Source organism: Alligator mississippiensis, chromosome 8 (assembly GCF_030867095.1).
Source record: "Alligator mississippiensis isolate rAllMis1 chromosome 8, rAllMis1, whole genome shotgun sequence".
Taxonomy (NCBI): Eukaryota; Metazoa; Chordata; order Crocodylia; family Alligatoridae; genus Alligator; species Alligator mississippiensis.
The window spans coordinates 19,830,843-19,844,677 of record NC_081831.1 but is presented as its reverse complement, the minus strand read 5'-3'; the positions used below and the strand labels follow the sequence as shown (position 1 = coordinate 19,844,677).

The 13,835-nt window shown below is 47.3% G+C and overlaps 1 protein-coding gene and 1 non-coding gene across 2 annotated transcripts; both read left to right on the top strand.

The window, feature by feature from the left end:
• The first annotated feature begins 585 nt into the window (after positions 1–585).
• Positions 586–10,996, top strand: LOC102572949 (cytochrome P450 2C5). Its single transcript, XM_006267286.4, has 10 exons — positions 586–692; positions 1,509–1,698; positions 2,323–2,482; positions 3,951–4,100; positions 5,308–5,468; positions 5,986–6,162; positions 6,705–6,846; positions 7,315–7,502; positions 9,511–9,652; positions 10,473–10,996. Exons 2-10 carry the CDS (start codon positions 1,522–1,524, stop codon positions 10,664–10,666), a joined length of 1,491 nt encoding a protein of 496 aa, XP_006267348.1. The 5' UTR covers positions 586–692; positions 1,509–1,521; the 3' UTR covers positions 10,667–10,996.
• Positions 10,997–11,856: 860 nt separating this feature from the next.
• On the top strand, positions 11,857–11,929 carry TRNAQ-UUG (transfer RNA glutamine (anticodon UUG)). The gene has a single exon. It is a non-coding gene; the product is annotated as a tRNA-Gln (tRNA).
• Positions 11,930–13,835: the final 1,906 nt, after the last annotated feature.

Here is a 13,835-nt window from a genome sequence, read left to right as displayed (position 1 = left end):
AATAGCAGGTGCTGAGCAAAAGTTACTTGCCAGGTTGATTGTAATGAATTGCATGGAACCAGAGCCCCAATTCCTGGTCAGGAGGGAGAGGGCTATCTGCCTCCACCTGAGAAGGGTGATGGTAAAAGCCCTGAGATCTGAGTAGGTACCCTTGAAGCAGCCATGGTGGGATCACAGGTGTAGCTAACTATGGAAATGTGATCATTGCAACAGTTTTGATTCGAAGTTGACACTGCCCGTAAAGAAAATATTTTGCTTCAAAATCAAAAAATGTCAGCAAAATTGAAATTTTCCTGTGAAAAAAGTTCCTTGCAGGCCTTGATCTTAAATGAGGTAAGCACTAGCAACCCAGCGGGCACTGCCTTCAAGGATCCTGTTCCAGGATCAGAGTCTGGCAAACAATACATGAGATTTGACAGAGAAGATTAAATAGAAAGGGCACTGTGAAGGAGTGAGACAAAACTCACAGCATGGAGGGCCAGCAGGACTACAACTGGAGACCGGAAGGGAAGGAAAATACCCATCACACTTCCAGAGCAGCATCTCACTCAGGATTGGAGGAAGGAGGCTGCCCAGAGGTATTTCCGGCCGTGGAGAGGGACAGAGGGCGTCAGTCCTCTGCAGTCTGCAGGGAGAGGGGAGCAGCTGAGTGTCCCGCAGGCAAGGGCTGCGGAACCTGCCAGAGGAACACGGTAAGAAGGATCCTGGGCGGGAGGTAGGCAGACGCCTGCACACATGGGGCTGGTGATCATCTCCAGAGGGGAGCTGCAGCTGAGGATCCGGAGAGAGGGGGTCCACAAGGCCTGCGATAATCTCTGGAACAGAGTTTTCAACAGAGGATCTGGAGGAGGGGCCTGAGGGAAATTACAGTCACAGGTAGAGCCGTCCTGTGCCTGGGGGAGACCCCAAGGAGACTGTGAATATTCAAGGGGTGCAGGGCAGGCCAGCACATAACAAAGACTAGACTAAGGGATTTTCTCGATCTTTGTGATTGGGATTTTGAGAACCTGATCCTGGGTAAAAGGGGACGTGGACTGAGCCCGACAAAGAGGCTGAGAGCAGCCTGGGTTTTCTTTGGGTTGGGTTTTTTTTTTTTGCCTTTTGATATTTGAGCACAGGCCAAGATCAGCCCTGGAAGGGTGTACCTAATCAAGACCAAAGGTCACCCTAGGGTAGAGGGCCAAATAAGACCACAATAGACAATTGAACACCCTCTGCTTTTATTGTATTATCTATTATGCTATATGTGATAATGCAGCACACCGTCTGCAGCCCCTTCTTAAAATCCTAGATCTCCCAGGTCAGACGGGTAGGGTGGGTGGAAATAAAATGCCACATTCTGATGTCATTGACCTTAAATAAGAAATCATTAACCCCAGGACTTTGACCTCTCAGCCCTTTGCAGAAGGAGATTAATGGAAGGAGAGAACAAGAGGCAGTTAGCTACAGATTTCATTCTGGGCTTCCTAACTATTGTAATAAAGCTCTTTTGCCATCCTTCCCCCAAGGTGACAGACAAGAATGGATGCTGGGACAACAGGGATCCTGATTCTTCTTCTCCTTATTTTTGTCCTGTGCTACTTGGTCTTGGAAATTAACAGGAAAAGAGCCCAACTCCCTGCAGGACCAGCACCGTGGCCCATTTTGGGGAACCTATGGCAGACAGATGTTTTCCCCCTGTGTAAGCATTATCCAAAGGTAAGGGGCCTCTTGAAGGGTTGTCTGAAGTTCCTGTTGTTGGGAGAGACCAGGAATGTTCTTAGTTTAGAGCAGAAGGGGAATCGTATAAGGCTCAGTGTATCAAAATGCACTTGGGCTCCATGCATCAAAATGCCTCTGGAAAGCAGGCCTGATTTAGTTTCCCCCAAACACACACTCCCAAGAGTAGTGAGAGAACTCTTCTGGGCAGCAGAGGAAATAGTAAGGCAGGTCTCCTTTAGCTGATGATTTGGCCCTCCCTTATTCAGGATATCTTTATGAATATATGCAATGAATATTCCAGACTGATATGTAAAAGTGGCTTTATTTCAACAGTTGAGGCATTTCAATTTGGTGATTTGGTCAGTTCAAATGCATAGGGGTCACCTCAGCACTTATTTCTGTGCCAAACCATTAACCCCAGTACGTAAATAACGCAGAGATTAACCCTTAGTGGATACCCCTCCATTAAAGTTTTACTTGTTACAATCTTTATGCTCTCTTAGCTCTTCCTCAGCAGCCTACCCTCTTAAGCTCAGGTTCATGGCTCAGGGGGAGATCTGTGTTCTAAGAGCAGATTATTTTTAGCAAGCAAATCTCATCATCTCTGTGATTTACCCCCAGCTTATCAAGAAATATGGACCAGTATTCACTGTGTGGCTGGGATCAAAGCCAGCTGTGGTGCTCTGTGGGTATGAAGTGATGAAAGATGCTCTGGTGGGTCATGCTGAAGAATTTGGTGGGCGCCCTGACCTACCCTTTCCACGGAGATTGATGGAAGAAGGTATTTGTGTCTGTCTTCCTGATCATGTTATTACTTAACGTATCACACATTAAGATTAAGAGGTGCTAAGATCTGATAGTTCCTGAAAGCTGAGGACAAAAAACGATGGCTTGATGGTATGGCTCAATGGTTAGGACACTAGCCCTAGGAAATGATTTCATTTCACAGGAGATAAAATGAGCCAATGTTTTACTTATTGTATTTATTTATCAGATTTCTACACCCCACACGGACTCAAGGCAGCTTACAATATATGATAAAAGTTCTAGAAATGGAATAAAATATTAAAACACAAAGATACAACCAAACTCCTCACCCCACACTCTGTCATTTCAAATCCATTCACCTTTGTGGGGTTTTTACTGGTTTTTTTTTTCCCCCCCCCCCCCCCCCCCCCCCCCCCATGGGAAATGGAAATATCCATGGTTTTCTTTTCCATAAGAAACAGAAAACCCTGATCCCTGAAGCTCAGGGAGCTGGAGCAGGCAGCCAGGTGCAACTCAGGCTAGTTGCACCTGGGGGTCCCCTCTAGTACACTTCATCCATAAAAGGAAGTAACATTTCTTTTTCTCTCTCTCTCCCATCCTCCAAATATTTATCTTCCTCCTACTTGCTCCCACTCCCCTGCTTTACACACTGAAGGGTTGCCTCCCTCCCAAGTTGTACCTCCCCCCTATAGGGGGGTCATGGCTGCCCCCAAATCCAGTCATCCCTCCCCACCCCAGCCAATGAAACACATTGTTATTGTTTAGACTTTGAATAATAAGCAACACAGTATTCCCAACATCCACCTCTCTGACTCTGCCAAAGAGCACTCATGAGTGGCATCAAGCTTCAGCAGCACCTCACCTAGGTGCCTGTCGCAGGGCAGCTTGCAGTCTTTTTAATGGGCCCTGAGTTGGCTACACCCAACTCTTCCAGCTTGGCTGGACATGTGGTATGCCTGGTGTTCTGTGTCCTGTGCTCAGCCCCTGGAGTAGGATGGCTATAAATATTAGCAGCCCATGAGGGAGCAGCAGCAGTCTGCAGCCAGGGGCAGCTTAGATTCTTTACAGTCTATTCCCCAAGTTTTTGAGAAGTGAATTTTAAAAACCTGTCTGTACTGTAAATACTCTTTAAAAAAAAAAAAAAAAAAACCCAACAAAAACATTGTTTGACTGTACAGGGATGCTCTACTTTCTCAGCTATTACATAAAAGCACAGGCCACCTAAAACTGGAGGCACCGAGGAAATGAAACAACTACAAACTACAGACCCAAACAGACTTCCACACAGGTTGAGTTCCAGCTCTTTTGTCCTGGTTTACCAGGGACCACGTTCTACCTGGTCCAACACAGACAAAATGTTTTGCACCCAAATGATCTTCTACAAGTAAACATTTCTGGAAGCAGAAGTGTAGACCTCTCTCTTTCCAATAATCCAATATGAGTTTTGGTACAGTGTGAGCTTCCTGGCTGTGTCTTTACAGAGATTGACCCCAACAGCGATTTGACATGGCGAGAACTCCGCAGGTTCACACTCACTACGTTGCGGGATTTTGGGATGGGCAAGAGAACAATGTCAGAGCGAATACAGAAAGAGGCTCATTTCCTGGTGGAGGCTGTGGCAGACACGAAAGGTCATTTGAATCATATTTATTTCAATACAGTGGTGCAAATAAGATACAGAGTAGCATCATGGTCCAACAATTGTTGCAAAAAATACCTAATAAAGGTTGATGTGATAGACCTTCACAGGAACAGTGACTTACTTCTGCTGCAGTTGTAGACTGCTGTAGGCTGACTTGAAAACCTGATAGAAAGACTACAGTGCTTTGAGTCAGGCTTTTAGCTACTATTCCATACTTTAAATTGCTTACATAGACTAGTTGCAGTGTCACTGATTTTGGACAGAGAGAGGCTAGGTGCAGCTGGAAGGACTGGGGTTAGATACCAAAGCTCTCAGCTAAATATCAACGGACTTGGGGAACTCTTACAGAAGGATCAATGGAAAAGAAAGCTGAAGCTAACATCCACAGGAAAAAGGGAAGAAAAAACATATTGCCCAATAGTACCAATTGCTGAAGGCTTTTGTCTTCAAAACTCTGGGAGCACTCAGGACCCTGTAAGGAGCTTTTGGGAGGTGGCACAGGTAACATGCACATTCCCCATATCTAAAGAGTGGACCAATATTTTCTCTCAGATTAGTCCCTTTTGGTTGTTCCTTTCATGTGATATAAGACTGAAGTCTTTATGAGAGAAACAGCACAATTTATATGCATTCTGACAATAAAAATGGTGTCCCAGCCCTTCACAGTGAGAGTGCTTAGAAATGTACACTAAGTGCAGAGGCAGGAGTTAAACACCTACATATACCACACATTGATCAGTACTGGGATGGTTGATGGGTTCCTTCTTTCCTCCCTGGGAGGAGAGGAGCAGGTTTGCTTTGAAGATCCAGACATAAGAAATGGGCCTCGTGGATGCCCGCAAGAGGGAGGCTGCCTGGATACCAGCTCATGACAGTATAGGATAGTAGGCCTAAGGATCCTGGTGGTGGAAGAGAAAGGATATCTTTGTGCCCATTATAAAGCCTGCCAGGGCAGGGAACATTTAATTATAGTAGGAAGTAAAACTCAGTTCATTGAAAGCTACTGGACGGGGGTTTTTGTCATGGCATTTTTTTAAACTATGGGTTACCACAGAGATGAGTTAAAAAGGGGAAGGGTATAGGAAGGCCTTATATTTGTTTAAAGGGGACTGGGAGGAACATGGCTATACATGAAGCAGAGATGCATGATATGTTTGACACCATTATATTTTTCCTTGTCTCCTTGGATGCTGCAGGGGAGCTTTTTGAGCCAACGATGACCCTCATACATGCTGTATCCAATGTGATATGTTCTGTTGTATTTGGGAGCCGTTTCAACTACAAAGACAAAGCCTTCCTGGAGCTTTTGGACACTGTAACAAATTACATCAATTATTTTAACTCTCCTATTGCAAGGGTATGTGCCACACCACTCTCAACTCATGGGGACATCTCTGCATTCTGAATCTGTCTCTCTATTCAGCATGTAGGGAAGTCAGTGCAAACTTTCCTTATCTTAGTGAAAGTCTGGTTGCATATTAGGGACTGATCCAAACAGTCCTTCCATCAAGTGAGAGCCTAACGGACATCCTGAGAAGTCTTCTTAATCCAGACAGCAGTTGGTGGGACTTGACCAGCTGCTAAGAACTGAGCATTTTCATGTTCTGTCCTGAGTTGGGATTTTTCCCCCCTGAATCTGTGAATCAGTTGTGAATCAGTTGCTGCTGTAGAATACAGGGCTAGGAAGTTTGCAAGTGGTTGTTGAGATGAAGAGCCTGCACTTTTAATGGCTGTTTGAGTTTATGGATCAGGGGTGGAAGCAAGCATAATTCTGAATGAGAGGACAATAATCAAGAGCAACCTCAACACTTTGGGGGTAGAACTGGAGATATGCTCTGATTATATGGCAAATTTCAGGCTTCTTCTCTTCACAGCTGTACAGTATCTTTCCTGGCATTATGTGTTATTTGCCTGGAGTACACAGTAGAGTCCTCGCTGAGTGTGAGAAACTGAAGAAATTTATCCAAGAAATGGTGGAATTTCATAAGCGTACTCTGGATCCAGCCTCACCTCGTGACTTCATTGATTGTTTCCTCATGAAGTCAGAGAAGGTAAAATGAGGAATAAAAATCACAGGGTCATTTCTGACTCCAATGACAGCAGCCACGAGGAATGGGCATTTGTCTGACTTGTAAATGTTGTGCCCACACTTAGATCCTTGTTGATTCATAGATTCATAGATGCTAGGTTTGGAAGGGACCTCAATAGATCATCGAGTCCGACCCCCTGCATAGGCAGGAAAGAGTGCTGGGTTCAGATGGCCCCAGGTAGATGCCTATCTAACCTCCTCTTGAAGACCCCCCAGGGTAGGGGAGAGCACCACCTCCCTTGGGAGCCCGTTCCAGACCTTGGCCACTCGAACTGTGAAGAAGTTCTTCCTAATGTCCAGTCTAAATCTGCTCTCTGCTAGCTTGTGGCCATTATTTCTTGTAACCCCCAGGGGAGCCTTGGTGAATAAATACTCACCAATTCCCTTCTGTGCCCCCGTGATGAACTTATAGGCAGCCACAAGGTCGCCTCTCAACCTTCTCTTGCGGAGGCTGAAAAGGTCCAGGTGCCCCAGTCTCTCCTCGTACCTTTTGTATCCTTACAGGAAAAGAGCACTCCCTGGAACATATACACTGATCACAACTTGTTGGGGTTGGTGTTCAGCCTCTTTGCTGCTGGGACAACGTCCACCAGCGGTAGCCTTCTCTTCTGCCTCTTGGTGTTGGTAAAGTTCCCACACATTCAAGGTATAAAGAACAGAGGAAGTATTCTCTTTTAGTAACCTTAAATTATGATATGGCAAGGGGGAAAAAGTCAGATTTTCTCACTTTGCTGTGCTAAATGCAGCCTGAAATTACTTAAGAAGAAAGGGGTCCTAATAGACATTGCTCACACCTCTTTTAGCTATGAGATATAACCTGGAGTATATTATATGTAAATTGTTGCAGGATCAGGTCCTGTAAAGATAAACGCAATTGGACAAAGTTATAGAAGCAGATGGCGTGTCCTTCACTCCATCAATACTATGTTATGGGCTGTATGGATAAACACTGAGCCAGAGCTCTGGATTCAGTGGTGTCTGCAAGGAGTTAAAGTCAGACCCCTCAGTCCCTTTTAGATATTTTGTGGTATGACAATTCACACAGTGCCAAGGGGAGATGAGTGGAGCCCCTTGCTCTATAAAGTGTAACAACTCTCAGTCTTATTCTTTTCAGCTAAGATCCATCAAGAGATCGATGAGGTGCTCAGTGCAAACCATGTCCCCAGCATGAAGGACAGGGTGAGGCTGCCCTATACCAACGCAGTAATCCATGAGGTGCAGCGCTACAAGCCTGTACACAATGAAAACTTCCCCCGAGAAGTGACTCGGGACACAGTGTTTCGGGGCCACACAATCCCAAAGGTGCAGTGTCTTACTGGATTCTCTGAGGGTTCAGTGGGGGGATATGGCAGAAAAGTCTTGTATGGGAGTCCTGTTGTCTCTTGAATTGATTTTGCATTATAAATGCCCTGGCTAGTTCAAAGTCCGAGGCAATGCTGGGTGAGTGACCTCTACAGCACACAGGGCAGTGTAAACAAGATGACTAACTGCTGATTTTGGCACATGTTTGCTTCCCCTGGTTTGGAGTCTGTCCCTCACAGCCTCCCCACTGTAGCTGAGATGGGCACAAGTGCCTAGCTGGACCTGCCTGGTAGGGCTGTGTGAAGCTTCGGGTGGTGATTCGATTCGGAGGAGATTTGGCCTGATTTAGTGCCCAAATCTCCAAATCCGAATCAAATCAGGGGACCAATTTAAAGGTCTGAATCAATTAAAAGTTCTCCAAATCTTTGACAAGATTCAGAGAGCTTTGATGATTTGGGCAGTCCCTGGTGGCTGCAGCAGGGAGCTTCAGCCATTTGGAGCTGGTAAGTACTAGGGGAGTGGGAGGGTGGATTAGGGAGGGGACCATGGGGGGACCTCTGCCAGCCCCCCCTGGCCCCCACCCACTCCCAGCCCCCTCCCGACCCCTGCCCACTGCCCCTGCCCGCCCCGCTCTGTACTTTAAAAAAAAGCCCTGGTGCTCACCAGGTGCTGCCAGGTGGTTGGGGGGGGGGGCGATCCCTGCTGCTCCCCACTGCCCCACACTGCACAAGGGGCTCTTCATGAACCCCCTTGACCCGCTCCTGCTCCCCTGGCCCCCCCACGGCTGCCCTGCCTGCCAGGGCTCTGGCTCTTTAAGAAAAAAAAAGCCAAGAAAAGCCCCAGGACTCACTGCTCCTGGTGCAGCCTTGGGGCAGCAGCCTCAGCAGGCTCACAGCCTCAGCAGCAGCAGTGAGCCCCAGGGTTTCTTCAGGTTTTTTTTTTTTCTTAAAGGGCCGGAGCTGGCTTGTGCAGGGCACTCATGAGGGGGCTGGGGGAGCAGGAGGGGAGGGGTGGCTCAGGGGCTTATGCAGAGCCTCCCATGCAGCATGGGGCAGTGGGGATCGCCCCCTGCCCGGCAGCACCTGCTGAGCTGGGGCTTTTTTCCCCCCCAAGTGCTGGGAACTGGGAAGGGCAGGGCAGACATGGCGGGGCTGGGAGAGGGGCGGGGGATGGGCCTGGCTGATTCAGAGATTCTGCCAAATCAAATCGAGACAGTAATTTGAATCCCTGAATTGAATCACTGTCCCCCGAATCATCCGAATCTGAATCCGAAGTGAATAGTAGCTGCTTTTCACAGGCCTACTGCCTGGCTATCTATGGCAGGAAGCAGCTAGACAGGGGTGGGCAAACTGTAGCTATTCTATGTGACCTGCGGGGCCCCTAAAAAATTAAAGTTAACATTTACCTGCCCCTGGCTGCCTGTCATGTGGCCCGCAATGCCTTGCCAAACCTCAGTAAGTGGCCCTCTGCCCAAAATAATTGCACACCCCTGAGCTAGCAGGACATTCTCTGCTTTCCCTTTGTCTGCCAAAAGAGGGCATTCAGCTAAACCCATCTATTCCACAACCTGAGGGATAGAGGTGGGCTCTGCTTCTTGGTTGACTTTCCTGACCAGTGTTTTATTATGTCAAGGTGGGAGGAGAACCCTCTCTATTACAGTCTGTGGGACAGGCACCCAGGGCTTAGTATGGGTGCCTCTAGCAGTTTTTACAATGCTAAATAAATAGATCAGGATATATTTTGGATTTCATGTGACACATCTCTGACTGAGAGTCATGCTCATGCAGAGGGGTAATACAAAGGCTATGCAACAGTTAAGGTCCATTTAAGCCTCTCTCTTGAGTGGGTTGCACTGGCCGATCTGCAGAAGGATGAAATGGTCATGCTCTTTATTGAAGACAAAATGTTCCAGCTGTCCTTTCTTCAGGCTATTCATCAGGTAAATAATCATATTAGCAATACCATATTTAAAGTGGATTTTTAAGATGTTTTCTTCTCAATTTCACAGGGCACACCTGCTATTCCATTGATAGATTCTGCGCACACTGATCCAGTCCAGTGGGAGACTCCAAAACAGTTTAACCCGGGTCATTTCTTGGATGAGAATGGACACTTCAGGAGAAGGGAGGCCTTCATACCTTTCTCTGCAGGTAAACAGATTTACAACTGTCCTATTTGAAATGTCACCTGCTTATGGTTGTACAGCAAATCCATCAGCGGGTCTAATCCTGCTCTCACTGGCCATGTCTACACATGCACTTTACTGCGAAGTAGACCAGTTATCTGCAGAGTAAAGTGTCACTGTCTACACATGGGATGCTATTAGGCTGCAGTAAACTAATTAACACTGCTGTTAGATAGTATTACCCAGGACAGTACTATTTTATGGCAGAGTAATTAACTGCGATTAAATGTGTGTAGATGCTGACTGTGGGCGTACATTGTGTCCAGTCAGGTCAGCCAGTAGGGGGCCAGACTCCTGCCTGCCACCTAGTTAAACAGCTTCATACTTTCAGCATCCTTGTGCCCCAGCCAGTCCTGATGCTGCCACTCAGAGCCCAAGATGGAGCAGAGCAGGAGTGGCCCTGGCATCAACTGCTCCACCCTGGCTCAAATTGCTGCTGTCCCAGGAGCATATGTAGATGCTGAGCCTGGGAGTAGTTTATTCCAGCTCAAACTGCTCTGGCATTTATTGCTTCAAATTAATTGCATGTGTAGATGCACCCACTGATGACAAAAGCTAAACTCCTATAGTGTTGAAGGGTATATTACACTACAGAATCAACTGGAGTCTTTTTTTTCAGTGTTGTCCCTAATCCCATTCACCCCATCACAAAAAAACCCTGTCACCTGTGTTTGGTGTTTCTTGCAATCTAAACTATCTGACTCCCATCAATTTTGGTGAGTTTTGGATGAGAGCAGGGACTGCTTCATGCTCGGTTGTCTGTCTTATTTCCTATGCTTTCTTAGGAAAGCGGGCATGCCCAGGGGAAGGGCTAGCCCAGATGGAGCTGTTTCTCTTCCTCACCATCCTGCTTCAGAACTTCACCTTCAAGGCAGCCGCAGAGGACAAAGACATGGACGTGGTGTCTCTGTGGATGGCTTTGGAGGACAAGAAGTTGCACTACAAATTCCATGCTACCAGGCGCTCAGTATCTTCCTAAGAGGGTAGGGAGCAGGAAGCAAGAGCAAGCCAGGTTCATAAAGAAAATGCAAAATATGCAAAGAAATGCAGCAAAGTGATGAAAATGCTTAGCTCTGAAATCTGCCAGGGCTCTCCCTCTGTGACATTAATCTGTCTATGTTTTAATTTCTGCAAAATGGGGAGGACAATGCCATTTTTTTCCCATGCCACATCTGTTATTTCTTTTTAGACTGTAAGCTGTATTTGGCAGGCCTGTATCTTTCTATGTGCTTGCACAGCACCTGGCACAATGGAGACTGACTTGGGTGATGGTCTGTAAATATTCCTGCAATAAAAATACTTCTGATCACTGGCTCCTCCCAAGTGTATTTGCTTGTTTGACTTGTGGCCAGCCTGGACATTGGGCTTGAGACTGCCTGCATATGGAGTGTGACTGTGTTCAAATCTGGATAGTACAGCCTTGGTCTTGGGCTGCCCAGCCTGCAAAACTGATGGTCCTGATCATGGTAAATGGCATTAAAGTGATGGCCCTGGTGGATTCAGGGTGCGCCCAAACAATTATTAGAAAATCCCTATTCCCAGATCCTGGGGAACCTCTGGATATGATGTACATCCAGTGCATTTATGAGGATGTGAAACTCTACTTCTGGGCCCAGGTACTGTTGTCAGTGCGAGGGCACACAAAGCTCATGTTGGTAGTCCTGGTGGACTCCTTGGTCTATCCTGTTGTCCTCAGCTGTGATTGGGAAAGTTTCGAGGAAGTCTAAAGTAGGCTGCAGCTTCCCTTGACCAATCCAGGCCCCAACCCCCAGTCTAGCAGCAGGCAGTCTTCATAGGGGTAGGAGAAGCTAAGAGTTCAAGGGGATGACCCCAGGACCCCGCTGAGGAGACAGCCCCAAGAAGAGAGGGCCAAAGCCTATTCAGGAAAATAAATGCTGAGGGAGTGACATCTGTAATGCATGGTATGCTATAGGGGAATAATGAGACTACAAATACAGCCCAAAAGGCAACTCGTGTTCCGAAGCACTAATAGGGCCCAAAAGACCACAATTTAGTGCTTCAGGAGTAAGACTGGGACCAGCTGGGTACAAGAAGAGGGAGCTGGCCAGGGGATGAAGGCTGACCCTAGGACCCTGGGGGATAGCCTCTCTAGTCAATATAAGATGCATCAAGGCATGACAGGAAAGGAAAAAGAGGTGCATGCCCTGAGACCATGTGGCCTAATGGATAAGGCATCTGACTTTGGCTCAGATGATTGAGGGTTTGAGTCCCTTCACGGTCAGATCATTTTCAAGCCTGAAAAATGGCAACCTCAAAACTAGCATCCCAGGGTACAATACAAAGTTTTCTCTGACACCAGTCAATGGACAGGTTATTCCACAGCTCACCTGAAAGCCCAGGCAGGCTTAGTTGTCTGTACAGTAATGCCACAAATGTGGAAAACAATCAGGAGGAAGTGGCCCTCCTACGAACCAACAATCAATATGATCTCATAGGGATCACAGAGACTTGGTGGGATTCCACCTGTGACTGCACCACAGGCATAGTGGAATACATCTTGTATAGGAGGGATTATGATGGGAAGAAGGGTGGTGGAGTTGATCCCTATGTGAAGGAACATTACACCTCCTTGGAAACAAAGAAGGGCAACTTGAGACCATCTGGGCCAAGATATGGGGAGAGCACGGGGAAGAGGATTTGACGTTAAGATTTTATTACAGACCTCCAAACCAAGAGGAACAGCTCAACCAGAAATTCTCTGGAGAGCTGGCAGAGGCTGCACACTCAGAGCATGGTCATCACGGGGGATTTCAACTACCAAGGCACGTTGTGGGATGAGCACTCAGCTAGATCTGATCACTCACAAAGTTTCCTCATAGTGGCGATACATAGTGGGTGCACAGGGGTGCATGTGCACCCCCTGAGAGTGCTGGTGCATGCCCTGATGGCCACGCTCACTGCTTAGGTGAAGGACAGGGAGAGCAGGCGGGAATGCCGGTGCCCCCCCCTGCAAGCACCAGCCAATTGCTGTGCTCGCTGCAGCGGCTTTCAGGAGTGGTTGTGGCTGCTCCCAGAAGCGGCCGCAGCCACCACCTGAAAGCAGCTTCAGTGAGCACAGCGATCAGCCATCCTGGGATCACCCAGGGGGACCCCTCCTTCCGGACTGCAGGACCATTTGCAGCGGACCCCCCTCGGTTGGTGGGACTGGTCACAGGGTTGGCACATACCCCCGCTGATTAAGGTGGCACCAGTTGCCCATGCTTCCTTACTTGCATTGAGGAGCTCTATCTAACACAAGAAGCCTATCAGCTGACAAGGGACAAGACACTCCTAGACTTGGTTCTGGCCAAAGGGAACGAACTGAGGATCAAAGGGCAACTGGGTGACAGTGACCATGAGCTGATTGTGACAGCCAGAACCAGAGGGATTAGTAAGCAATAATATGTGCTTCTTGGAGGCATTTGGTATTTTGCATAAACAGGTAATATTAGTTAATATTAGCTTATAAATTTGTAAACTGCAAATGTAACTTGTCTGTCATAAGTTTAACCAAAATGATAAGTTAACTGTTCATGGAACTGACTGGGCCCCGGAGGCAAAGCTGTAGCTGTGAGATTAGCTGGCGTAACGGTTTTTTGCTCAGGGTTCAGCCTTAGCGATAAAAACTGGATCTAACTGCTAGGCACACCCAACACATTCCAGGAAAGCACATCCCAAGAAAGCATATTCAATTGAAGCCTAAAAGGGGTTGGGCTTTAGGCGGAGCGATGTCAGTTTCAAACCTAAAGGTGCTGCATCATAATTATGGAAAAACCTGAGTCTGGGTAGTAACCTTTTATGATAATTTTAACACCTTTCAATCCCATAGGGAAACAGCTATAGGGCAATATTGTAAGTGGCCTTGAGGCCAACAGATTAACATAAAGCTAGGTATAAAAAACACATGCATCAGGTAACCAGCAGGAAGGCGAGAACAGAACGGTCATTTCTGTCCCACGCCTGGACCCCAGACTCCCGGTGTGAGTGAGGATCGGATCCTGAGCAAGGGACATTCCCCGGTAATCCCTCTGACAGCGTCGATCGTCAGGGAAGCCTGACTTCACTGGAATCACTTAGCACGCACCTGGCATCGAGGGACTATCAGTAAGTTGCCAACCCATGTCTGTTTATTTGTTGTTTTGAACAGC

Bases quoted from the DNA above. Each gene is read 5' to 3' on its own strand.
- LOC102572949 (XM_006267286.4), top strand. From the start codon at position 1,522: ATGGATGCTGGGACAACAGGGATCCTGATTCTTCTTCTCCTTATTTTT. The intron at 2,483-3,950 runs GTATTTGTGTCT...GTGTCTTTACAG, and splicing joins ACGGAGATTGATGGAAGAAG to AGATTGACCCCAACAGCGAT. The intron at 7,503-9,510 runs GTGCAGTGTCTT...TCAATTTCACAG, and splicing joins GGGGCCACACAATCCCAAAG to GGCACACCTGCTATTCCATT.